The 27,708-nt window shown below is 40.9% G+C and overlaps 1 protein-coding gene across 2 annotated transcripts; it reads right to left on the bottom strand.

The window, feature by feature from the left end:
* Nucleotides 1–1,778: 1,778 nt before the first annotated feature.
* cdc37l1 (cell division cycle 37-like 1) lies at nucleotides 1,779–26,335 on the bottom strand. 2 transcript variants are annotated; one of them, XM_060840154.1, is made up of 8 exons: nucleotides 26,083–26,335; nucleotides 17,232–17,513; nucleotides 16,360–16,450; nucleotides 13,156–13,271; nucleotides 8,326–8,448; nucleotides 7,062–7,244; nucleotides 5,283–5,354; nucleotides 1,779–4,285 (listed from the first exon to the last, which is right to left on the bottom strand). In XM_060840154.1, exons 1-8 carry the CDS (start codon nucleotides 26,263–26,265, stop codon nucleotides 4,178–4,180), a joined length of 1,158 nt encoding a protein of 385 aa, XP_060696137.1. In that variant the 5' UTR covers nucleotides 26,266–26,335; the 3' UTR covers nucleotides 1,779–4,177. The 2 variants fall into 2 exon arrangements, with proteins under 2 accessions (XP_060696137.1, XP_060696146.1); XM_060840163.1 differs by having other exon boundaries at nucleotides 1,779–3,268.
* Nucleotides 26,336–27,708: the final 1,373 nt, after the last annotated feature.

Here is a 27,708-nt window from a genome sequence, read left to right as displayed (position 1 = left end):
GTAGCTTTTTGGACTGGAAACCTGTAACTAGTGGTGTGCCACGAGAATTGACGCTAGGTCCACTGCTTTTCGTCATTTATATCAAAGATTTAGATAATACACTGAATACAGTGTATCATTAGCAAGTTTGCAGTCGACACAAAAGTGTTGTAATGGATAGTTAAGATCATCTCAGAGTACAACTAGACTTTGATCAGATGGGTCAGGGAGTGGCAGATAGAGTTCAATTTAAATTTGACGTGTTTTATTTTGGTAAGGCATAACAGGGCAGGACTTGTAGTTAATGGTAGGGCCCTGGGGAGTGTTGCTGAACACAGACACCGAGGGATGTAGAGTTTCTTGAAAGTGGAGTCATAGGTATAAAAGGTGGTGAAGAAGGCATTTAGTATGCTTGCCTTCATTGCTCAGAACATTGGGTATTGGAGTCACAAAGTCATCTTGCAGCTGTACAGGTCATTGGTGAGATTACTGCATATAATTCTGGTCACCCTGACAAGGTGCAGAAAAGATTTGTAAGGATGTTTCCACAGGTAAAGGGCTTTGTCCATAGGGATAGGCTGGGGCTTTTTCCTGAAGCACGGAAGCCAAGGGGTGACCTTATAAAGGTTTAGAAAATCATGAGGGTCTTGGATAGGATAACTAGCCAAAGTCTTTTCCCAAACCTAGAGGGCATAGGTTTAAGGGAAATTGAGCAAGATTTAAAAAAGACCTGAGGACTAATGTTTTTACAGAGGGTGGTGGATGTATAGAACAAGCTGCCAGAGGAAGTAGTGGAGGCATTTATGACATTTAAAAGCTATCTGGATGGATATATGAACAGGAATGGTTTCTAGAGATAAGTACTAAATGGAACCAGATCAGATTGGTATGTCTGATTGACATAGACGAGTTGCACCAAAGGGTCTGTTTCCATGCTGTGTGAATCTAGGACTCAATGTTGAGAATTAGATGTCATGTGTTCAGCTATGGCTCCCTCTATTGTCTGAAGTGGAGAATCTCATTTATTGCCATGTGGTTCTCTAATTGAAGAGGAGTGTTTTGGAATCTTTCTCAATAAATCAGTCATAGTTTCAAGTCATATCAGAAATTTAACCACAAACAATTTGATTTATTGATTTCTTTCATGATTCCTTTTCATGCCACTCAAAGGCTCGTTAATATGCCGAAGCAACGTGCAGTCAGGATCATGTTCAGACACCACCATTTCTGGTTAAAGTGTAGTTTCAGTATTATCACACTTGCTTTAGGTCAAGCCAAAAAAAGCTTCCTGAAGGTGATACCTAATAAATTAGGTATCTCTATGTTCACTATTTCACCGCCTAAATGAATGCATCTGTCGTATACAAGAAGGATTAGACTATTACGAACAATGTAAAATGCAGCCATTTTATTACAATTACTATCTTTAAAACAAATTTGACATTCAGCTAGAACCAATTTAACGTTGAACTTCTTGTTGCAATTTAGAAATGCCTAGAAGCAAGTCACAACTTGTGATGGTGCAAAAATGCAATTTGAAACCAATCCAAAAAGCATTGCTTTAGATTATAGATATATCCCTCAAACATCCGATCATAAACCATTCTGAATTAATTTTAAAATAACATATATTGATGAGAAGACAAAGTAAATCAACTGCATTTATATATTTTCTGAAAAGATTTCATAGTTATTAAACGAAGTTCACTGATCCAAAGCATCTCTTATTCATCTGCAACTTTCAAAATTACCAGTGCTGGGTGAAGAGAGCTTGTAAAAAAAAGTTTCTTGTTTCAATACCAATTGGTAACTAGGTTTTATTTAAATGTACATTAAGTAAACTAATACAAAAAAAGTTGGTGAGCACTCTTATGCATCAAAAGTGCAGTTTACTTCTATATATTTGTATGGAAAGAATTGGCATAAAATGACCACAAACTGTTAGATAATCAGTAGTTATGACTTATTTAATGCAAGATTAAGATAACCAAACTGGTAAAGGATTAGACGGGATTAAGTTCTGGTGTAAAGTCATTGGCCTGAAAAAGTAACTTTCTCTCAACAGATGCAGGTCGACCTGAGCATTTCCCAGAATTTTCTGTTTTTCTTTGATTTGCAACATCTGCACTTTTTTTTGGTCAATGTTTGAAACTCTCTGTAAAATGTGGATATAGGTTTGCTTGCTGGACTGGAAGGTTTGTTTTCAGATGTTTTGTCACCATATTAGGTAACATCTTCATTGAACCTTTGGATGAAGCCCAGACTATGTTACCTAGTATGGTAATGAAACCTCTGAAAACGAACCTTCCAGCTCAGCAAGCAAACCTACCTCCAGAACCTCAACCTCAGCTACAAATAGTCTCAAAATTCATTATCAGTGTAAAATTGATGGCTGGTAGTTCATACTAAAGCTTATTTTAGAACTGTTTCCTAACTCCCACTCAAGCATCAGGGTCTTCATTTAATTGGATACCACATTGCACTGTTATAACCTTAGTACTCTGATTCAAGTTTAATTTGTCCAGTTGTTCTGCAGATCATGTGCACATTTCTTCATGAAGTACACAGTAATTTTTCATGACTGAGCATAATTTTAGACAGTCAAGTTGCACAAGTCTTAAAATCTGTACAAATTCTTGGACTACCATCACCACTGCACAGAATTTCATGGACAACATGAAAAATAAATTAAGAAAAAGTGCTGGAGTAACTCAGCAGTTCTGACAGGACCGGTGGAGGGAGAAACAGTTAGTGTTGAATCCAACAGCTTTTGGAAGTGTTGGGATTCTGTCTACTGCTTCTTGCTCCACATATGCTTCTAGCCTTGCTGAGGTGGTCTGCCACTTTGTTTTAATTTCAAATCTTCAACATTGACCTCACTTTGCTTTCCAGAAACAAACCCAATTGTAACTCAAAAGTTTCATTTTTTTTTATAAACAGGTTAATTGGAAAGCCAAGTTAGTGCATCCCAGTTACTCGAATTTCTGTGCTCCAGTGATCTAGACCCACGATGGGCAAGATGAACAGCTGTGCAAGGATACTCTGACAGCATAGACAAGCTGAACTGGTTTATTGCATCATCAACATTCCTTAAACGTGTCCCAGGACTTGCTGTGTTGTAATCTATTATTTAATTTTTAACAACAAAAAATGAGTCTTTTAGATTTCGTTCCAACAAATGGTGCACTTTTCCAGTATATAGGTATTAACTGATCTCTGCTGCTCTCATACTTAATGAAACAGTCACATTCCTCTGCACATTCAGTCTGCATTGTCTTCATTAGTAAGGCTGAAATAATGTGTGCATAAAAAAAAATCGGAGTTAGTTCTTTGCACATACTTTGACATCAATACCACCCATTTGGTCAGCTTAAGATTTAATCAATGGTACACCTTTTGCTTATACAAGATTTCTTTAAGGAAACAGATCTGTGTTAAGTCATCAATTGAAAAGATTTTTTTAAAAAATAACTAAACATTATCTTTTGAAATAAGGACATTTGAACCTACCATTAAAGAGAAGTAATTTCTCCCGTTTCCTAGCAATATTCATTTGATTTTGCTTTAAAAAAAAATGTAGGTTTCAGTCTGCAATGTTTTGGTCGACTTCCAGTTGTTTCTCAGGTCGGGTACCAAAGACTGTTTTCTCCATCAATATTGGTGATGTTAAGTCCGAGTGGGGAAATCTGCTTCATGCTCAACTTTGTTTTTATTAAAAAGAGAATAGTTGTTGTGTGGTGAAAGTTAAAGGCACCAGCCCTACACCTCCCTTTTCTGTTTGTGAAAAACTTGGATTTGTATACGAAATGAAATCTCTCTGACTAGGCTGCCACTGTTTTCAGGAATGTAGCAAATACTGTATACCTCTAATCACCACAGTAATAAAGGAGGCCAAAATATGCACACCAGTTAGATACACTGTGCAATCTCAAGTGACTCTTAGCAAACTAAGCCAGAAGGTATCTTGAAGTGTATGTACTGGGGAAGCGATTAGGTAGAAGGTGATTAGCAAATCCTTTTTCAGAACAGCCGGCATTTGAATGCTTCAAAATCATACTTTTTTTTAGTTTTAAACAAACCTTACAAATAAAGTGCAGCATCCACACAGGCAAGTCAACGGTTACATACAAAAACAGGCTTTTCTTCCACTGTCGTGAAATTTTTTATGCAATCATCTAATTGTGTTATTGCCAAACAGTTAAGATATGTCCATTTTAGGTTCTTCATTTCTTTCTTCTTTGGCTTCTTTAGTATTATAGATCCTTAAGCCTGCATCTATACAGCGCTGCAAGTAGTGCTCAGCAACCTAGGGTAGATAAAAATGCAACTAAACTCATTGGCAATACAAGTGCATTGTTGGCAAGACAGTGAGGATAAAGAACTAGAAAATGTGATAGAAAATCAAGACAAAGTCACCGTGTGGAATGAAATTTACAAAAAAAAAATCAGGAATTTTACTCTCTTCATATAATATTCAAAACTTAGCTCCCATATGAGTATTGATTTTGAAGTTAGTGATGAGATGTAGAATAGGCTGCTGGCAGACACTGATTGTGTACTTGTCCAAGGTTCTGTTGAGTGAACGTCAACCAAAACCCCGTCTGCCTGTTCAATGTGGTGTCCAAGATCTCTCAGCTCTCAAACAGGAGAGAGTTTCAGTTTATTGGCCACTGTTTATCCCTTCAGTCAACCTTCCCAGAATGAAAAAAGGTACCATTTGTTGAATCTTAAAATGCAAATATTTGCAGCTACATTTGCCTCTGAACAGTGGCTGCGTTTCAAAGCTGTTTCATTACGGTATGAAAAACACTGCAAAAATGTAAAAATAATGTCTCTTCTTCAGTAAATGCTCTACAAATTGTATCAAATTACACAACGTAACTCTCCTCTGATTTCCTGTCCCTTACAGAAATGGAGTTGGGAATCAAGGATGCAGAATGAAGGAGCAGCATCGAATTTCTATTCAGTACCCCACTGATAATTGGATGAGTTGGACCAAACAGTGCGTTTCTGTGCGGAATGATTCTTGCTGTCTATGACAATAGATGGTGAGATCAGACAGCAATGACACACACCAAAGCCCAGTTACTCCAATGATTATGATGTCAACACATGAGTTCAAAGGGTCCTTAATCCAAATTTTTAGTTTGCTTTCTTAAAAAAATAACAGCAGACAATCTGGGGCAAACAGAACCCCATCTTTGTGTGGTTTAAAGAGAAGCAGACAGGAGGCTAAATCACAAGTAAGAGAACATTTTATAAATTCTGATCAAGGTTAAATAATGGACATTCTTAAAACATACCTGTGGGTCCATGTTGCTTAGCGTGTTCTGAAGGACATGGACGTCTTGCAACTGGAAACACCGTTTGAGTTCCTACAAGGCAGATATAAGCCACTGTAAAAAGCGCTGATCACCACAATCCCAACTATCTGCAGTTTGGGATGTAGGTTACTGATTGGAAGCACAAGATCTATTAAATTTCCCCGAGTGTGGTGCTGGAAAAGCACACCAGGTCAGGCAGCATGTGCGCAGTAGGAGAATCTACGTTTCAGGCAAGAGTCCTTCATCAGAAAAAGAGGCTTATGGGCCAATGGGATGGACAGATAAATGGGGGTGGGGAAGGTAGATGACGGCACAATAGCTAGATGGAGGTGGGGGTAATAGTTTGGAGAGAAAGGTGGAGCGGATAGTTGAAGGAAGATGGACAGGTACCTGACAATCTTCCTTCCCACCTGTCCGCTCCACCCTCCTCTCCAACCTACCACCTTTACCTACCTCCATCTACCTATAACGTTCAACTTCCCTCTCTCCAGCCCCAGGCCCACTCCCCTCCCATTTATCTCTCCGCAGCCTCGGCTCACAAGCTCCATTTCTGATGATTTTTTTTTGCCCGAAACATCGATTCTCCTGCTCCTTGGATGCTGCCTGACCTGCTGTGTTTTTCCAGCTCCACACTCTTGACTCTGAGCTCCAGAATGTGCAGTCCTCACTTTCTCCTGTTAAATTTCCCGGTCAAGGAATTAAAGCTGTACAAAGTTCAGAGAGAGATAGGCTTGAAGGAAGTGTGAGGTTGAGGTAGCAGTTCTCTGATGACGTGCAGGAAATCTAAAGTGATGGTGGGGTAATAACAGGGATCGTCAAATTAAATGGTTTAACATCCATTCATTCTTTCCCAGAAAGAACTGCATTTCAAACAGCAAAAGAGGAGGAAGGTACTGCATGAAGCCAAATGCTGCACAAAAAAAAATTGTTAATCAAGACAGGATAAACTAGAGACAATAAGGAGAGCACAATGGGTAAATACGTGTGTTCCTTACAATGCAGGAGGCAGATTATTGACAAGAAAATAAATAAGAAAGCTGGATCACATAGTTTGAATAAAAAGACACAAATAGACTTATAGGGTCACACAGCATGGAAACAGACCCTTCAGTCTGCACTAACCAGATATCCTAAACTGACCTAGTCCCAGTTGCCTCCATATCCCTCCAAACCCTTCCTATTCAAGTACACATCCAGATGTCTTTTAAATGTTGTGATTATACCCACCTCCACCTTTTCCACTGGCAGCTCATTCCATAAACACACCACCCTCTGCATGAAAAAGTCATCCCTTAGGTCCCTTTTAAATCTTTCCCCTCTCACTTTAAACCGATGCCCTCTAGTTTTGGACTTGTCTCCCTTGGGACAAAGACTTTGGCTATTCAGCCCCCTATCCATGCCCCTCAATTTTATAAACCTCAATAAGATCACCCAGTGCTCTAAGGAATAAAGCTCCAGCCTATTCAGCCTCTCCTGATAGATCAAACCCTCCAATCCTGGCAACATCTTTGTAAATCTTTTCTGAACCCTTTCAAGTTTCACAACACAGTCCAGAATACCTATTTTGAATGTTGCAATGTTGAATTTTTGGTTTGCTGAATCGAGCAATCATATTTGTTTATTCATGAAAGGAAAATCACACATAGATCATTAATATTAAATTTCTTTACAAGCACAAGCTGTAGTACAAATCTGCAACCAGATGAATGTAGGAAAATTGAATATAGTTTTATTTTATAAATTGTGATTTGTGCTTACCAGTGGCAGAGATTCAAACACTTCCATCGGAGGCAAACCATGAACATTCAAATGATTCAAGTGCTGAGCCACATTATGCATTGATACTGTTTCTGCAGTCTTGGTTTCTGCAAATTCTCGAACCCGTTGAATAAACTCTGCTAGTTCATTGTTAAATGCGTCCATATAACCTTCTTCAGCTATCTTTATGGTGGGGGGAGATAGTGAGAAACAGAAAAGGTAATGTCAAGTTTACCTTTAGCTTAACCAAATTAAGTATGTTAGGACAGCAGTGAGCTTGTTCCCAATCCCCCACAACTGCAAATGCCACACAGTAGCTTGAGCAAGACATCACTGGAGCTATAAGCCACTGTAGATACAAAACAACTTATCAGTAGCAATAAATTTAGTTTGTGTTGGCGAAGAAACAGCACAGTCTTGTGGGATCAAATTATTGCGGAATCTGAACTGAAATCAAAAATGCTGGGGATCACAGGGGTCAGGCAGCATCCACAGAGAGAAAGCAAGCTAACATAGAGTCTAGATGACTCTTCATCAGAAACGATAGTTTGCTTTCTCTCCATGGATGCTGCCTGACCCACTGTCATTGCCAGCATTTTTCATTTTCAGAACAGTACAAGCATGATAGATTCCTAAAAGCCACAACAGCTTTAAACCCAAGGAAGTCCATTTGGCTCATGAAGCCCATTCCTTACAAAGTACTTGCATTTTAGATTGCCACATACTGAAGGGATGAGGTGAGGGGAAAAGATAGGGTAGTGGGAATCTGGGACACTCTGCCTGTAAAAGGTGGTGGAGGCAGAAACCCTGATAACACCGAAGTATTATTTAGATGTGCATTTGCAATGCCAATGCACACAAGGCAATGGGTGGAAAATGAGATTAGAATAGTTGGATGGTTGTTTTTGATTGGTGCAGACTGGATGGCTTGAAGTGTCTTTTTCTACACTGTAGACTTTTGAGTCTATATTCTAAAGGAATTAGTGCTGTATAACCTCGACAAAACTACCCAATTCTGTACTGGTCAGGGCCAGCAATAGTAGAAGAATGGACGGAAAGTTTCCACTAAGATTCATACATCCACAGGCTTTGAGGATGCAAAGCTGCATTACATATTGGTGGCAGCAGTTTGGCAACACTTAGACCAGTTTTAACATACAGGATACAGAATGAATATTATGGCAAGAATCACTACCATTTGTGGAGAAGGAGATCTAAAATGGAAACTTGTGCTCTTCCCTCACCCCCTTCTTTAGATTCTTACTTTTGCTTTCTCAAAAAACTGTCTGAAGCAGCCACGAGGATCTTGCTGAAGACTTCTGCCCAGTTCGATAATGAACTGCATCACAACAGTTTGGTGTGCCACCTGTTCCATCAGTGCTTGTTTCTGTAAATACAACAAGGAAGTCGGTCACTGGAGAGCTCCAGTCAACAAGTTCCCTTTTTGGAAGAGGGCACAGGGAACCTGTACATTAAACCCCTCCATTCCTTTCCAATTAAAAGTGAAACCTCTGCAGCACAGGATTGGGTTTGCACTTTGCTGTGAAAGGATACAAGCTTTACCAGCAGTACCACTGCATTATTGGTCAGTTTTCATTCCATTTATGTGAAGTGTTTCTTACATTTGGACCTCAATGTCACACACCTTTTTATCACCAGGATAAAATACTTTCAATAGTGCCCAATACGGGCCATGAGTTTGCTCCCTATTATAACATCCCCACTAGTCTGAAAGCCCTATTTGCATTCATCTCCTCTTTTGGGGGGGGGGGGGGGGGTTGCTAATGAGGTCCACATTCTTACTCAAGAAATGGCTTTTTCTGTTACACTGAAATGTATCCAAGTAAACCACTGCTTACCAAATTTGGTAAAGAGAGCTTTTCTTAACCCGAGGGAACAATGTTGACTTATTGGGTTTTAATCAGGTTCTAATTCATCAATTTGAGAGTGGAAAGATTTAAAAGGGATGTAAGGGGCAACGTTTTCACACAGAGGGTGATGCATTTATGGGATGAGGTGCCAGAGGAAGTGGTGGGGTTTGGTACAATTACAACTTTTAAAAGGCATCTGGATGGGTACATGAATATAAAGGGTTTAGAGGGATATGGGCCAAATGCTAGGAAGTGGGATTAGGTTAATGTAGAATATCTGGTCGGCATGGACAAGTGGAGTCGCAGGTATAGATAGGATAGTGAAGATGACGTTTGGTATGCCTTCCTTTATTGGTCAGAGTATTGAGTACAGGAGTTGGGAGGTCCTGTTGCAGCTGTACAGGACATTACTTAGGCCACTGTTGGAATATTGCGTGCAATTCTGGTCTCCTTCCTATCGGAAAGATGTTGTGAATCTTGAAAGGGTTCAGAAAAGATTTACAAGGATGTTGCCAGGGTTGGAGGATTTGAGCTACAGGGAGAGGCTGAACGGGCTGGGGCTGTTTTCCCTGGAGCGTCAGAGGCTGAGGGGTAGCCTTATAGAGGTTTACAAAATTATGAGAGGCATGGATGGGGTAAATAGGCAAAGTCTTTTCCTGGGGGTCGGGGAGTCCAGAACTAGAGTCATAGGTTTAGGGTGAGAGGGGAAAGATATAAAAGAGACCTAAGGGGCAACTTTTTCACGCAGAGGATGGTACGTCTATGGAATGAGCTGCCAGAGGATGTGGTGGAAGCTGGTACAATTGCAACATTTCAGAAGCATTTGAATGGGTATATGAATAGGAAGGGTTTGGAGGGATATAGGCCAGGAGCTGGCAGGTGGGACGAGAATGGGTTGGGATATCTGGTCAGCATGGACAGGTTGGACCGAAGGGTCTGTGACTCTATGACTAATCTTTACCTCTGTCTCACTGAATTTTACTGCATAGATGATAAAGTTTTCTTTCTTGTTATCAATTCCTTTTTCGCAATAGATAGGAAATGCTAGTGATGACATAAAATGTGGCATTTCCTTTTCTGATCCATTACGAGATCAAACAACCTGGCACAACCACTCAAAAGATAGCACTGTTGGTTTTGAGGGACAAAAGCAATCATTTGACAATTAGCCAGTTCAGAAAAATAATTTGCCATTTTCTTTTAATAATTAATTGAAATGTAATACCCCAATTTTGCAAATAGAATCACAATGATAAGAAAGTCTATGCGGAGGTGGGGGGGTAGATCTGGAAACAAAATTTAAAGATGAAGCTTGAATCATTATTTCACAAGAGATTCTATAAAGATAACTATATCATAAAGTTACTGAAAGAAAATCAATTGCTGGGTCAAGCGGAATGATCTCAAACTGGGCTCCCAATATAAGACTTCACACCAGATATACTATCTGCCTGAACTTACATTAAGTATTAAGTCTGAGACATGTTGGCTGTTATAGATCAAATGTATTAAAGTACTTCACTCATACCCAACCATATGATCAATAATCAGCCTTGCAGAATAGATATCAAATGCTCACCCTTTGTAAAAAGTTCAATAAAGCAAGCTAAATTAAATTCTTCAAAACATTTTAAAAACATAGCTTTGAATACTGTTGGAAAGTTGGGCATGATGGAATTGATTTCAGTTGTACTATAACAAGTGGTTACTGGATGTAATGCAGTTGAGTGTGCTTCAATTACCTTAATTTCTTACATTTGAACTAAATAATACAGTAATTTTTAAATGTTACTTCCATCACAGGTTGTCACACAATAGGTTCACCAGATTGATTCCTATTATGGAGGGATTGTCCAATGAGTAAAAGCTGAGCAGGTTGGGATTCTACTCCCTGGAGTTTAGAAGAATAAAAAATGTCTCAGTGAAAGGTACAGGATTCTTAAGGAGCTTGACAGGGTAAACGCTGAGAGGATGTTTTCCCTTATGGGTGAGTAGAAGACTAGAGAACATGGTCTTAGAATTAAGGAATGCCAATTTAAGATAGAGATGATGAGGAATTTCTTCAGAGGGTTGAGAGTTTTGGAGCTCCTTGGTACTGAGAGCTGTGAGGGCAAAGTCCTAATGTATATTTCAGGCCACAATAGATAGATTCTTCATCATTCGGGGAATCAAGGGATATGGGAAAGGGCAGGAAAGCAGACATGATTCTCTTGAATGGTTCAGCAGGTTTGAGGGGCTGAATGACCTACTCCTGTTCCTATTTCTTGTGGTCTTTTAAAGGCAGCATCTGGACTATTCAATGAAAAATAATTAAACATTTTTCCCCCAAAAAGCACTTTTGTACTTCCAGAATACTTCCAACATTTTGTTTACATTTTCTCTCGATAATGTTTGCAGCATTTTGTTTTGTTTCATTTATAGTCATAGAGATGTACACTATGGAAACAAACCCTTTGTCCAATCCGTCCATGCCGACTAGATATCCCAACCCAATCTAGTACCACCTGCCAGCACCCGGCCCATATCCCTCCAAACCCTTCCTATTCATATACCCATCCAGGTGCCCTTTAAATATTGCGATTGTACCAGCCTCCACCATTTTCTCTGGCAGCTCATTCCATACACATACCACCCTGTGTATGAAAACGTTGCCTCTTAGGTCTCTTTTATAACTTTCCCCTCTCACCCTAAACCTATGCCCTCTCGTTCTGAACTCCCCAACCCCAGGGAAAAGACTTTGTCTATTTATCCTATCCATGCTCCTCATAATTTTATAAACCTCTATAAGGTCATTCCTCAGCTTCCGACACTCCAAGGAGAACAGTCCTAACCTATTCAGCCTCTCCCTATAGCTCAAATCCTCCAACCCTGCAGCATCCTTGTAAAATCTTTTCTGAACCCTTTCAAGTTTCACAACATCTTTCCGATAGGAAGGAGACCAGAATTGCAAGCAATATTCCAACAGTGGCCTAACCAATGTCTTGTACAGCCGCAACATAACCTCCCAACTCCTGTACTCAATGCTCTGACCAATACAGGAAAGCATACCAAATGCCTTCTTCACTATCCTATCTACCTGCGACTCCACTTTCAAAGGAGCTATGAACCTGCACTCCAAGGTTTCTTTGTTCAGCAACACTCCCCAGGACCTTACCATTAATTGTATAAGTCCTGCTAAGATTTGCTTTCCCAAAATGCAGCACCTCGCATTTATCTAAATTAAACTCCATCTGCCACTTCTCAGCCCACTGGCCCATCTGATCAAGATCTCGTTGTAATCTGAGGTAACCTTCGCCGCTGTTCACTACATCTCCAATTTTGGTGTCATCTGTAAACTTACTAACTGTACCTCTTATGCTCACATCCAAATCATTTATATAAATGATGAAAAGTAGAGGTCACAGCACTGATCTTGTGGCACTCCACTGGTCACAGGCCTCCAGTCTGAAAAACAACCCTCCACCACCACCATGCTCTGTCTTCTACCTTTGAGCCAGTTCTGTATCCAAATGGCTAGTTCTCCCTGTATTCCATGAGGTCTAACCTTGCTAATCAGTCTCCCAAGGAGAACCTTGTTGAACGCCTTACTGAAGTTCATATAGATCACATCTACCACTCTGCCCTCATCAATCCTCTTTGTTACTTCTCAAAAATCTCAGTCAAGTTTGTGAGACATGATTTCCCATGCACGAAGCCATGCTGACTATCCGTAATCAGTTCTTGCCTTTCCAAATATATGTACATCCTGTGCATCAGGATTCCCTTTAACAACTTGCCCACCACCGTCAGGCTCATTGGTCTGTAATTCCCTGGGTTGTCCGTACCACCTTTCTTAAACCACATTAGCCAACCTCCAGTCTTCCGGCATCTCACTTTGACTATTGATGATACAAATATCTCAGTAAGAGGTGCAGTAATCAGTTCCCTAGCTTCCCACAGAGTTCCAGGGTACACCTGATCAGGTCTTAGGGATTTATCCACCTTTATGCGTTTCAAGACATCCAGCAATATGGACATTTTTCAAGACGTCACCATTTATTTCCCTACATTCTATATCTTCCATGTCCTTTTACACATTAAATACTGATGCAAAATTTTGTCCAAGCTTGTTCAATTGAATATCAGTCACTAACTCACCCTGTGGAAAAATAAGCAAAGCCCAGAGAAACTAACATTAGCATGGATTAACCTAAATTAGAAAATTTTTTTTGCTCTTGCCTTACCTCTTCCTTTTTTAAATTAAAACACCAGTTTATTAGGTAGTTTGCCGTATCTTGACAAATGAGGTGAGGGTGATCCGATAAATATCTCTGGCTATCAACCCATCGCTTCAACATGCCTGCAATGAGAGATGAAGAGAGAAACTTCACTGAAAATTTTTGAAGTTTGAGAAAATGACACAACATAATCCAAACATTTATTTTGCAGAAAGAAATTCTGTCCATTCCACTATCAAACAGTAATTAGGAAATGGAAGCTTGGTTAAATAGATTTCATGGCCAATAGAATTGTTTGAAATAATGCAGTGTTGTGGTTTCAACATAATTGTTTCATTTCCTAAATGAGGAGTATTCCTGAGAAAAATGGTACTGCTTTGATAGTATTCTGTTGTAACTCTGTTATGGTTAGGGATTACAGATGCCTAAGGGAAAGACATTGGAATGAGGACATGGCACAACCCAAAGGACTAGCCACGTTACCATACATAAAGAACATTTCTGAACTGACAGCCAGACTACTGCGACCACTAGGACTCATAACAGCACACAAACCAACAGCCACACTCAGACAACAACTCACCAGGACAAAGGACCCGATACCCAGCATGAGCAAAACCAATGTAGTGTACAAAATCCCATGCAAGGACTGCACAAAACACTACATAGGACAAACAGGAAGACAGCTAAACGGTCCACATCCATATACACCAACTAGCCATGAAACAACATGACCAGCTATCCTAAGTAGCCACACACGCAGATGACAAGCAACATGAGTTCGACTGGGACAACACCACTATTATAGGACAAGCAAAACAGAACAGCCAGGGAATTCCTAGAGCCATGGCACTCATTCACAGATTCTATCAACAAACACATCAACCTGGACCCAATATACTAGCCACTGCAGCAGACAGCTGGAACTGACAACTGGAAGTGGCAGAGACAAACCACTATAAAATGCTGGAGGAAACAACATAGAAGCGCTTCACAGGAGGCTCCCAAGCACTGAGAATGTCACCTAGACAGGGGACGAAACGTCTGCAACAAAAAATTCCCAACTTGGCGAACAGAACCACAACAAAAAGCACCCGAGCTACAAATCTTCTCTCAAACTTTGAACTGCAACAGCTTATATTTGGATGGCTTCCTCCATAGACTAAAGGCTGTATGTGTGTTTCTTCATGGATTCTATTAACTTTGGGTGTATGTACTACATTCTTAGAGGCAGCCCTGTCTGGCTAGTCTGTTCTTAGTCCCTTTTGCTTCTCCTTTACTGAAAGTGATGGAGTATGGTAGGATAGAGAAGCTGGCGTTTAGTATGCTTTCCTTTTTTTGGTCAGAGTATGGAGTACAAGAGTTGGGAGGTCATGTTGCAGCTGTACAGGACTTTTGGAATATTGCATGCAAATCTGGTCTCCTTCCTATCAGAAGGATGTTGTGAAACTTGAAAGGGTTCAGAAAAGACTTACAAGAATGTTGCCAGGGTCGGAGGATGAGAGCCATAGGGAGAGTTCGAATAGGCTGGGGCTGTTTTCCCTGGAGCGTCAGAGGCTGAGGGGTGACCTTATAGAGATTCATAAAATCATGAAGGGCATGGATAAGGTAACTAGACAAGGTCTTTTCCCTGGGGTGGGGCAGTCCAGAACTAGAAGACATATGTTTTAGGTGAGAGGGGAAAGATATAAAAGAGACCTGAGGGGCAACTTTGACATGCAGAGGGTGGTAAATGTATGGAATGAGTTGCCAGAGGAAGTGGAGGAGGCTGGTACAATTGCAACATTCAAAAGGCATCTGGATGGATATATGAATAGGAAGGGTTTGGAGAGATATGGGCTGGGTGCTGGCAAGTGGGATGAGTTTTTGTTGTGATATCTGGTTGACATGGATGAGTTGGATTGAAGGGTCTGCTTCCATGCTGTACATCTCTGTGATAAATTAAACCAAATTATACTGTAAACCCTTTATTCATACTATTATATACATTGTTCTAAACATAGCTCTCTAGTAGTATTTCTCTTCATGTTGTGATCATCTGTCTCCTTCTGTTCATATCAGACTAACAGCATTACAGTCATCACTAACACATTCATTTCCCATTACAGTACAGGCACAGCCAACATTACCCAATCAAATTAGTGGCTTTCCAGCTCACTTTAGGAGCTAGATCCATAAAAAGGAAGGACAGTCAGTCAGTTCTCTTGTTATTGTTTTAATGATATCAATGTTTTAAATTGTTAAGTTAATGTTCAAAAATGGAATGTAAATGGTCAAAATGTTTCGTGCTCGGAAGTGAGACCTCTGGATCATGTCTGGCAACATGATTTGCAATTTTATGCTCTGAAGCTGTCATAAGCTTATCACAATTCAACAGTTGAAGCTAGTTTTACTCAATGGTCAAAATTCACTTAAATTATTGTATGTTGCGGCAAGTTAGATAGTGGCATAGAGAAATCTGTGATAGCAATGAATAAGTTGCAGCCTTTCAGCTGGCAAACAATTAAATGCTTGATCAAAGAGGCAGGTTTCAAGGGAACTCTTAAAGTAAAGGGTAAGTGGAGAGGAGAGATGAGATAGCGATTTTCAAAGGAGTTCAAGACATGAATGCCTGAAGGCAGATCACTAAGATTGAGGAAAGCAAGTCCAACAAGGAGAAGTCAGAGGTTGGGAACCACAGACATTCTGGAGAGTTATCGGGTTGGAGGTGGTTACAGAAAAAGGGAAAGGAAAGGCAGTGTATGGATTTCAACAACTTAAACTGTGAATTGGGAACCAATTTGGCTAAACAGAAAATGCAGCAAATAGGAACCTTACTACTCCAAAACTCAGTGCAACTATTTTTAAAATTCCTATAAGTATAATCTTAAGATGCAACTTATGACAAAATACATGATTTCACTAATTTATCACCTATTGAATATTCAAGGTGGAAGAAAGAGTCAATCCTCACAGCTCAGTTAATTAGTATTTTCACTGACAAATGAATTGACTTCAATCTCTCTTCAAATTTGCAAAGAAGCCAGTATTTCCATGGCCTTATCTGGCAAACCATAACCATCAGTACAACTATTCCCTATTAAATTAGAAATTCACTTTCACGACAGAGACTGCGCAACATATGGTGTGCACACATTACCTTCCCAAGACGACACTGGCAGAGTGTGCCACTCCTAACTCACTTCAACAACTAGAAAGTTGTTTACTTACCAAAGTGCCTGATCTGCTGGTGATATCTCTGTACAAAAGTTACATTTTTCCCATCTTCCTCTATTTCTTTAGATTTTTTATTGATCATACTCTGTAAAAAGGACAAATGGAGAAAGAAAATTAAACCTTTAGAAGTTCAGCAGTTAAAGATATGACACTAACTCTACCCCAGTGAACAAATAAAAGTTTGATTATCGGAAACAAAGACACCGCAGATAATGAGTCAGTGCAGAAGAACTAAGAACAATAAACAGTCATGAGAAACTGGAAATTCCTAAATTCTTCTGGATATAATTTTCACCTCCCATTCATGTTCCCAAAGGGTGGATGCAACATCGAGGGACTAAGGGGCTGTACTGCGCTGTAATTTTTTATGTTCTATGAAAGATGACGGTCATATTAACATACACTGGAACGAGTCTGTGATTAGAAACTATCCTGTTAATGAGAGATTTCTTTGCTCCAACAGTTCATAATTCATTTAAAACGTCAATACCACCAATGATGCAGCATTCTCTCAGAAGCAGTCTAGATTGTCAGCCAGGCTTTTTAGGTGCAAACTACATATACCAATTGTTGGCAGAATGATTCTGATTGTGCAGTGATCTCCTGTCAGTTTTGATCTTAGATACTCAAGTCACAAACTGATTTGATTTTAGAAAAGTCAAATGCCTTTTACTGTCCCAGAGTTTTAATTAACAACACAGACAGAAAGTCTACCTTGAATTGCAGAATCAGTAATACTTCAACTTTTGATTTGCAGCTTCATAGTTTATTTTAAAAAAAATATTAGGTGCAAGCTTACAAGCTGCGACGGAGGTCTTTGAATTCAAATTTTAGCAATATAATCATGTTGCAAATATATACTATACCTTATTAAAACCTTCCCTACTGTTTGTATCAATGTTCCATGAACTTAGCCTCTCATTCCAGGTCAGCTCTTCCTCCTTTTGCCTCCATTCCTCTTCTTTTTGCTTCAGTTCCCAGAATTCAACCTGTGCTTTGGCCCGTTCTTGTTCCAAAGACTCGGAATTGTGCAGTTCCAAATCACAAAGTCTCTGTTGAGCTTCAGCGAGCCTCCAGCCACATTCCATTGTCTTCTTCACCAACTCCTGTTGCGTGTGACAAACACTATCTACTCCACCCATGTGAACCTAGGAATACATATGCATCAGATTAACAAGCATCAAAAGACCGCAAATTATTTAAACTGAAGGATCATACATACAATTTGCAGGATGGAACATAGAAATGTTTGACCCACCATATCTTGCCAACTCAAAAACAATCTCAGGGTGTTATGCAGTTAATTAAATACTTATGAAATGTAGTCACTGCAGCAACTTTTCACTGAAGATCCTACAAACAGCAATAATTATATTAGTCAAAGAACACCAAGGAAATGATGCTAACACCCTGGCTTGAACACCTACTTTCACCACGTAGCATGGATTCTTTTATGCCTACAAGAGTGGAAGACAGAGCCTCATTTTATCTTCTTATCCAAGAGAAGACAATTTCAAAACTTCATGGTTTCCCCATCAATGCTGCACTGAAATGTCATCTCTTTCCACATTCTGTTAGTGCCTCTAAAAGAGGATAGCACACACAACTTTTATAGTTAATCTTGTGAACATCAAGGCACCCAAGTCACAGCAACCGTATGCTTGTAGTCACTGTGCAGCCATCACACCCCACAATTAGAAACATAGCTTTAGGAGTATGCCATTCAGCCCTCAAGCCCGTTCTGCCATTCCACTGGATCATGGCTTATCTGTAACTTTGCTCCCTATTCCTTAATACTACGACCTAAGAAAAATCAATTGTTCCACCATCCATAAACTTTTGGGGAAGAGGAGGAATTTTATGATTTTTATCACAATGCAAAAATATACTTCCTGAATTTGCTCCCAAGTAGCTTAACTTCAATTGCTCCTTAATCTGCATTGCCCCAGTGGAAGATGATTTTCTACTTTTCAGTTACTTTTGGTTGGTTTGGGGAGGGGACGCTGTTTCAGCAAGAGGCAGTAAACTGATTAAGATTAGAGTAGTTTAGATTAGAATAGATTAGATGAGATTACTTACAGTGTGGAAACAGACCCTTCGGCCCAACAAGTCCACACCGACCCTCTGAACCCAGACCCATTCCCCTACATTTACCTCTTCACCTAACACTACGGGCAATTTAGCATGGCCAATTCACCAGGCACTTCAATGTCTATCATTTCATAATTAGAAATCAGATCAAGCAGTCAGTTTACATGTAACATAATGCATATCAATGCTGATGTCACTGATGCATTGCACTGCATGTCTGGATCTCATTTTTAGGTGGACATAAAAAGTAATCTCACATTCCTTTAAATACAGATTACATACACGACAAACATCATTAAATTTTAAAAACTCATCATGTAACATGGGCATTGCTGGCTGGGCCAGCATTTACTGCCCGTCCCTAGATGCCCTTGAGAAAACTGGTGAGCTGCCTTCTTGAACCACTACAGTCCAGCTGCTGTGGGTTGACCCACAATGCCATTGGCGAAGCAATTTCAGGACTTTGACCCATAACGAGTCAGGGAGACAAAAAGTGCAGTCACAGTCAAGTTGACAGTCCTTTGCAAGCTAAGTTGTATAAAATGCTGAATTGGATTATAAGTTGATCCAGAACTAAGAGCAGAATGTCAGGGGAAAAAAAAGCAGCCTGGTATTGGAAGACAGAGCACAAGGATTGGCAGTAGGCCATGTTACAAGTAAATATTCAATTTAATTTGATGACTTAAAATAGATCATATTAGTTAAAAACATGAAAAGTAAGTCAATTAAAACCAAGAACTTCAATTAATAAAGTTCGATAAAGATGGCATTGCAAGTGGTGTGTCATAACTGCAGCAGCAGGGATGTTCCTGAATAGAACACGTCTGCTGTGTCTGCATGACAAAAAACTTCCAGCTCTGAGCTGTTTTTAGAAAGAGAGAAAATATCAAATGCCATGCTTGCACATGAACCAGAAATTTAACATACAGTGACAGCAACTCATGAGGAATGCAAATGAAGGTTTGCATAAAGCTTTGTAGCTTAAGTGTCGGTTGCCATAGTTGTGGGTATGTTTGCTGAGCTGGGAAGTTGTATTGCAGATGTTTCGTTCCCTGTCGCGGTGACATTTTCAGTGCTTTGGAGCCTTCCACAAATCCAACTCAAACTCTGGATCAGGTGCATGGACGACACTTCCGTTATTATTAAGAGAACAGAAATCAAGAACACACACCGGATTATCAACATCAACATCAGATTTACGAGGGGAGGAAACCAACAATCAACTCCCATTCCTGGATGTGATGGTAGAAAGAACAGAGAACGGTGGATGAAACACAAGTGCACAGAAAAGTCACACACACAGAGACCAGATCCCAAACTACAATAACAACCACCTGAGCACACACAAGAGAAGCTGCATTAGGACCCTGTTCAAAAGGGCGATAACACTCTGCAGCACTCCTGACCTCTGAACATAAGAACACTTCTACAGAGTCTTCATCAAAAATTATTATCCCTGCAACTTCATCCACAGATGCTTAACATACAAACAACATGACGAGGACATGCCACAAACCTAACTCACTAACCATGCTACCTTACATAAAAAATTCCTCTGAACTGACAGCCAGACTTTCCTGACCACTCAGATTTCATGACAGCCCATAAACTGACAGGCATGCCCAGACAACAACTCACCCGAACAAAAGACCCTATACTCATCATGTGCAAGACAAACATAATTTACAAGATTCCATGCAAAGACTGCATGAAACATTATATAGGGCAAACAGATAGGAAATTAGCAATCCGCATCCATGAACACCAACTAGCCACTAAATGCTGTCCCTAGTAGCCATACACACAGATGACGAGGACCACACAATGATCATAGGACAAGCTAAACATAGTTGGAGAATTTCTAGAAGCATGGCACTCATCCACGAACTCCATCAACAAACACACAGACCTAGACCCAATATACTGGCCACTACAACGAACTACAGGAACAGAACCAAATACATTCTAGAAGAGACAGTACAGCAGCACTTCACAGGAGGCTCTGAAGCATTGAAGATGTGAACTGGACAGGGGACAAAATATCTGAAAATCAACTTCCTAGCTCGGCGAACATACCCTCAACTGCAGCAGGAATGCAAATCAGTGATGGTTTTATGGCAAAGGATTGGACTGTGGCAAAAAAAAACATTGCAATATCACATTACTTTGGTGAGGCCATACTGCAAGTTTTAGTCTCGGCACATAACAAAGCATAGGCTTTTGTTTACCCAGAATGCAATGAAAGTTCACTATATTTAGTCCAGAGATTGAGGGGATTATGCCATGATGAAAATAGGCCCACTCCTTGACATTGTGGAATAAAACGGTGATCACATTGAAACAAGATTCTGAGAGGGCTTGACAAGGCAGATGTCAGAGATAAGGATGTTTCCCCCAAATCAAATTTGTAGGAGGCTATATGACTTTCATTTTCTGAAACTTGAAACTTAAATGGAATTTGGACTGCTGAAACTGAAATATGGCACAGTGGCTCAGTGGTTAGCACTACTGCCTCACAGCACCAGGGACACAGGTTCAATTCCACCTTCAGACAATTGTGTGTGCGAAATTTGCACATTGTCCGCATGGGCTTCCTCCGGGTGTTCGTGTTTCCTCCCACAGTCACAAAGATGTGCAGGTGAGGTGGATTGGCCATGCTAACTTTGCCCATAGTGTACAAGGATATGCAGACTAGGTGGACTAGCCAATGGAAATGAAGGGCAGGGCAGGCCATGGGTGTCTTAGTGAGATGCTCTTCGGAGTATCATTGTGGACTCAAAGAGCCAAGTGATCGGATAGTCATTTACAATGTGAAAATTGAAGTGCTGGAAATTATTGGGTTCTGTCAGACAATGTTGCTTTTTCAAAGCAAAAACTGAGGTTGAGACCAAACAGCACCAAGAATCTTTCCAGTTCAGGAAACTCTGTCTGGCAACAACTCTGATTGGTTGGATTGTTGTGATAAGAAGTTTTAAGTGACAAGAACAGCAGAGACTGAAAAATCACCCAAGGCCAGCAGGCAGATTGCAACACCCTCTCTTCATCTCTCCCAGAAGGATTAAAAGAAAGAAAATATCCAAGTTCACCAATCCACTACTGAATCAAGGAACACCACTGGACAGACAACAGCATGGTCTCATTTTGCAAATCAAGAGGACTGAGAGGAAAAAATGACTTCCCACTTCAGACTGTATTTGTGATCTGTGGAATTTTATTTATTCTGTCTTATTTCATTGCACCCATGGCATGTACATGAAAGCAATTTATCCCTCTTAAATTGTAAGTAAGTTTGGGTTTTGAAAGGGTATAGTTTAAGATGCACAAACTAGAAATCTGTTTTTTACTGTCACTGTTAAGGTTAAATATTAACAGTTATTTTTATGGTTATGGAGGATACCTGGTGTAATGTGTTTTTGACCTGAGTAGCAGGCAATCAGGCAAATTGGGATCTTTTACACACTTATACATCTTATTGATCAGTAGGACATAATTATTGGTGCTTTATTCTCACTGAAGTCACAAAATGACTCTAAAATTAGGAATCTTAGTCTGACTATACCAGCCATTTGAGAGTGTTACAAATCTATGGAATTCTCTATCCCAGGCAGCTGTGGATTCACAAACCTTTATTGTATTTGAAGCTGCAAGCAATAAATTTTTTGGCTACTAAAGGCATGAAAGGATATGTGTATTGCACGGAAATTACAGTTGAAGGTGACACTTGGCCACAATCTGAAGTGACAGAATACATTCAAAAGGTTATAGGTCCTCAAAAAGCATTTTTTTGGCTTGAATTTTAACAACATTCCAAGCAGAAGTGGGGAAATATCCATAATCTAATATCTCAGGACCAATCCATCACATTTGCTGTGAGAGTGAGCATGCAGAGGTGGTGCGGATCTGGATATAGTCGGCTTACTAAACCAGTTTGGGAGCTCTTTTTAAGAATCAAAACCATGGTGTTTGATTGGAATCAGTAAACTACGTGGACATGGAACAAAAACAGAACACTGGAGAAACTCAGCAGGTCTGGCAGTATCTGCAGAGAGGGAAAAACAGAGAGATATCAGTGACCCTTCTTCAGAACAGGTTCCACCGAAGGGTCACTGGACTCAAAGTTAACTGTTTTTCTCTCTACAAATGCTGCCAAACAGGCTGTGTTTCTCCAGCACACTTATTTTGTTTTAGATGATTTCCAGTATCCACAGTTCTATCTATGTGTTTACGAGGATATGAAAGTCAGAATTCCCTTACTTAGAGAACTGGAAAATTTCACAAAGCCCATCTTCATGCCAATTAAAAAAAAACCGTTGTCCAGCTTAAGTCCACTTGCCAGATATTGCTCCATATCCTGTGGATCATGACATCTTGGGTTTCTACCTCTCACACCCTTTCAGGCAGTGAGTTCAAAACCCCCACCACTCTCACAATGAAACAATTATTTGTCAAGTCCCCTCTCATCTTCCATAGCCAAGGATTATTGACTTGTTTGCAAACAGGCGCAAATCCTTTATCCAGGCCACTCAGTTTTCTTTTACATCTGACATAAATATCCCCTCAGCCTCCTGCTCCAAAGAAAGCAACTCAGCCGAGCAATTTTTCTCTCTTAAAATTTTCCAATCCTGGCTTCATTCTCAGGAATCGCTACTGCATCCTCTTGAGTCATCGCATCCTTGCTGTGGTGTAGTGACAGAACTGTACACATTGCTCCAACAGCAGTCCAAATACCATTTTGAATCAATGCTTCCTTAATATTTACCCCCATTATGATCCTAGTTTGAGGTTTGGAAACTATTTTGACCCCTCATTAAGGGCAGGAAGAGGGGGGACAAACATGGGAGCTGTGAGTGGAGTACTGCTGGTAGCTCTCAACTTGGTCAGATCTCACTGGGCATTTCTGCATCACAGCTGAAGTCCAAAATTCAGCAGAGGACCTACTTGCAGTCTCAATCCCCAATCTGGAAAGCACTGTTCTATACAGTTCTAACAACCTCCAGGCTCATACTGTATGCCACAATCAATAAATGAAACCCAGACTATGCTGTGTTATTTACTTGTGCTGGTACCTTCAGGAACCTGCAGGAAAGCACTCCCAAGATCCTTCCAACCTTCACAACTGACTAATTATTGTATATTCTTTGGCCTTACTGCCCTCCCCAGATGCATTACACTGCTGCTAAAATTTAATTGACCACTTTTCTACCCCACCTAAACTATCGTCCTACATCTTGCTGCAGTCTACTGTTTTTTAAGAATCAAAACAATGCTGTTTGACTGGAGTCTGTCACATAGATACGGGATAGAAACAGTGCACACAAAATACAGCAAGTTTGGCAGCATCTGCCGAGAGAAAGAAGAGTTAGTGTTTTCAGTGACTCTTCTTCAGGATCTGTCTGGATGCTGCTAGACCTACGGAGTTTCTCCAGCACGGATTTTCTTTCAGATTTCCAGCATCTGCAGTTCTTCCCTTTTTTGCCTCTCTCTCTCTCTCTCCAACCATGCAGTTAATTTTAAATCATCAGCAAACATCTAAAATCATGTCCCCAACATTTTTGCCTACACTGATATTTATATCTGAACTCAAGTTTTCCCCAAATTATTGTCCATTATGCTACATCTACACCGCACAAGTTGAGAACTGTATTTAAATACTGGGCTGATCTTCCTTTGTTTCTATGTTTTCATTTTCAGAATAATAGTTGGGAAACCTATTGTTCGCCTCTCCAAGTGAAAGGTATGGCCAGTATGGTTCAACCTTCTGTCCTATTATGGTTGTGAACCTTCCAGCTCAGCAAGCAAACCTACATTCAGAACCTCAACCTGAGCTCCACATTTTCTCAAAACTCACTATGGTTGTTAATATTCTAAAATCAAAGGAAATAAGTTGATCCCCTCAAGGCATTAACCTCTCAGTCTTTATTTGATTTCAGAGAATTCCAAGCCCAAATTTCTCAAGTTTTGGTGTCCAAAATTTAATTCTAGTAGGCATTTTTGTGGTTATTATTCTGACCGATGCATTTTGAAGCTTTGTATTTCTTCTGTTAATTTAAGTTGTATGATTGGCCATGATCAAGAGTCTTCCCTAAGCAGATATCCAAACCTTTTCAGGAAGGCATACCATTTCACTTTTACTATTCGATGCAAACAATAAAGAGGTTGGTCTACACCTGTCAAATCTCTTTGACAGATGGAGCCAGTTCTATACAGCTGATCATTCTTCATTCCATCACTCCAATGCCCCCCCTCCCCAACCATCTCCAATAAATTAAATAGTAAATCTAGCCTTTAGTTAAAAAAAACACATCGTCATTTTCATTACAAAACAAATTTCTGATGTTTTCAAGTTTCAATCAAGCCCAAAGGGTTAAAGGAGGAGCACTTTGAAAGACTGCGATTCTAAATTAACCTGTTTGACTATAACCTTGCATCTAGGTTAGAGTGGTGCTGGAAAAGCACAGCAGGTTAGGCAGCATCCGAGGAGCAGTAAAATCAACATTTCAAGTAAAAGCCCTTCCTGATGAAGGGCTCTGGTTTCCAGCATCTGCAGTCACTGTTTTTCCCTAGTTGATTATAACCTTGTGTTGTGTGACTTCTGACTTTGTCCACCCTGGTCCAACACTGGCACTTCCACATTATCATTCCTAACATCACCACTGCAGTGTGGTGGTCTACATACTTCACAAAGTGTTTTTTTCATTATTTGGATTCCTCAATTTTACCCATATATTCTATGTTTTCTGATCCAACATCTTTTCCTAACATGGTCACTCAGTTCAAGGTCAATTAGGGATGGGCAATAAATGCTGGTCCAGGCAGTGATATGCACATTCCACGTTAAAAAAAAGTGAGGGGAAACATCCTCCACATCAAAAAATATTATCTCAGGTAATATTTCATGAAAAACAAGACCTGCAGTCATTAACAGATGCATTCTAACACCATGCTGTCAGCTCTGCTTAAACAACAAGCCACCTAATTCCTTCTCTATTACTCACCCACCCTGTATAGTTCTCCACATAACTGCTGGATCAATGCCCCCGGATATTAGTTTTTTTTAAAAAAATACCAACAGCAGGACACTGGCTGTGGCCAGCCAGCTCAAGAGCCAGTTAAACATTAGCTTTAGCCCTCCCCCTTAACTCCAATTTAAGCATCTTGCAAGGATATTTGTTCCAGCCCTAATCAGGGACAATCCATGAATCAGAGATTCACCCTACTGTATCACTTACTGGCCACACATTCACTTGTGTTATCACCCCAACTTCTACATATATTAACGAATGGAAGTAAAGGAGGTTCCAGGCTCTGATCTTTACTGTTTTTCTCCTCGTAGCTCTATGTCATCCTGACCTTTACAAGTAAAAACACGACAGTTCTGCGGGAAGCTTTGTCATTCTTTGTCCACGGTTTTCAACAACTTCTGGCTGGGGGAGGGAGGGTGGGGGTCTGTCCTCCTGCTCTGGCACCAGAGACAGTGCAACGCGTTCAAAGGGAAGAGGGGCATCAGTGGAGGTTGACCAGGGGGTAACCTGACTCGGGGGGGGGGGGGGGTTTGCGGGTCAGGGACGGGCTGGAAGGTGAATGACGGTTCATGTGCGACCAGCTCCTGGTGAAGAAGGGCAGTACCTGACTGGGACACGCCATGCTGGGGAGGGGCTTATGCCGCTGTCCTTCTTCCTCCTCCTCCTCTTCTTCTTCTTCCTCCTCCTCGTCGTCTTCCTCTTCTTCTTCGTCGTCGTCTGAAGTGGCTGCGGGAAAGCCAGGCCGGTAATCCATCATCATCATCATCATCATCAGCAGCAGCATCATGGAGGCCCCGGGCCTGGGCTCGATGCAACAAAGCGGCCGGGGGCACGTGATCGGAGCGGCATGCAGTCACATGACCGCCCCGGCCCTCCTCCCCACGCGCCTGCGCAGTGGCACCCAACTGTATCCAGCTGCTCTCAGAGATACAATGATGTGGAGGACTGGAGTGATCAAAGTTACAGACCATAAGACATAGGAGTGGAAGTAAGGCCATTCGGCCCATCGAGTCCACTCTGCCATTCAATCAAGAGTGTGCTGATGGAACACATTTTTTGACTATAAATTCTGTGTCCTATGATCCTGCTCCACTAGCTACCTAACGAAGGAGCAGTGCTCCAAAAGCTATTAGTTCCAAATAAACCCTTTGGACGATAACCTGGTGTTCTAGATTAGAGTGGTGCTGGAAAAGCACAGCAGGTAAGGCAGCATCCGAGGAGCAGGAAAATCGACGTTTCGGTCAAAAGCCCTTTATCAGGAATAAGGATCACCAGGTTATCATCAACGAGGTAAAAACAAGGACTGCAGATGCTGGAGACCAGATTCTAGATTAGAGTGGTGCAGGAAAAGCACAGGACTATCTCGGCACCCTGCCTCTATTCCTGATGAAGGGCTTTTGCCTGAAACATCGATCTTCCTGCTCTTGGATGCTGCCTGAACTGCTGTGCTTTTCCAGCACCACTCTAATCTAGAATCTGGTCTCCAGCAACTGCAGTCCTTGTTTTTACCTAGTTGACTATAACCTGGTGTTCCTCATTCCTGATGAAGGGCTTTTGACCAAAACGTCAATTTTCCGGCTACTCGGATGCTGCCTGACCTGCTGTGCTTTTCCAGCACCACTCTAATCTAGACTCTGATCCCCAGCATCTGCAGTCCTCACTTTTGCCTGTAACCTGGTGTTGTGTGATGTTTAACTTTGCGAAAGTGAGGACTGCAGATGCTGGCGATTAGAATCGAAAGAGTGGTGCTGGAAAAGCACAGCCGGTCAGGCAGTATCCCAGGAGCAGGACAGTCGATCTTTCAGGCTTAAGCTCTTCATCAGGAATGGTGGAGGGGGGGTGCTGGTAACTGGGAATGCAATAGGTAGATAAAGATGGGGGTCAAACAGGAGATTGGAGTGGATAGGTGGGAAGGAAGATGGACTGGTAGGACTGTGCAAGAGGGCAGTGCCAAGTTGGAAGGTTGGATCTGGGATAAGTGGGGGTGGGGGGATAAGGAAATGAGGAAACTGATGAAATTGACATTGATCCTGTATGATTGAAGGGTCCCAAGGCAGAAGATAAGGCGTTCTTCCTTCAGGCCTAGAGTATGGCGGGGAGGAGTCCCCGTACTTGCATGTCTTTGGTAGAGGCGGAGCGGGAGTTAAATTGTTTGCCCATAGGACGGTGAGGTTGTTCAGTGTGTATGTACCAGAGATGTTCTCTGAAACATTCCACAAGTTGGCATCCT

Source organism: Hemiscyllium ocellatum, chromosome 2, assembly GCF_020745735.1.
Source record: "Hemiscyllium ocellatum isolate sHemOce1 chromosome 2, sHemOce1.pat.X.cur, whole genome shotgun sequence".
NCBI lineage: Eukaryota > Metazoa > Chordata > Chondrichthyes > Orectolobiformes > Hemiscylliidae > Hemiscyllium > Hemiscyllium ocellatum.
This window is presented reverse-complemented; position numbering and strand designations above follow the sequence as displayed.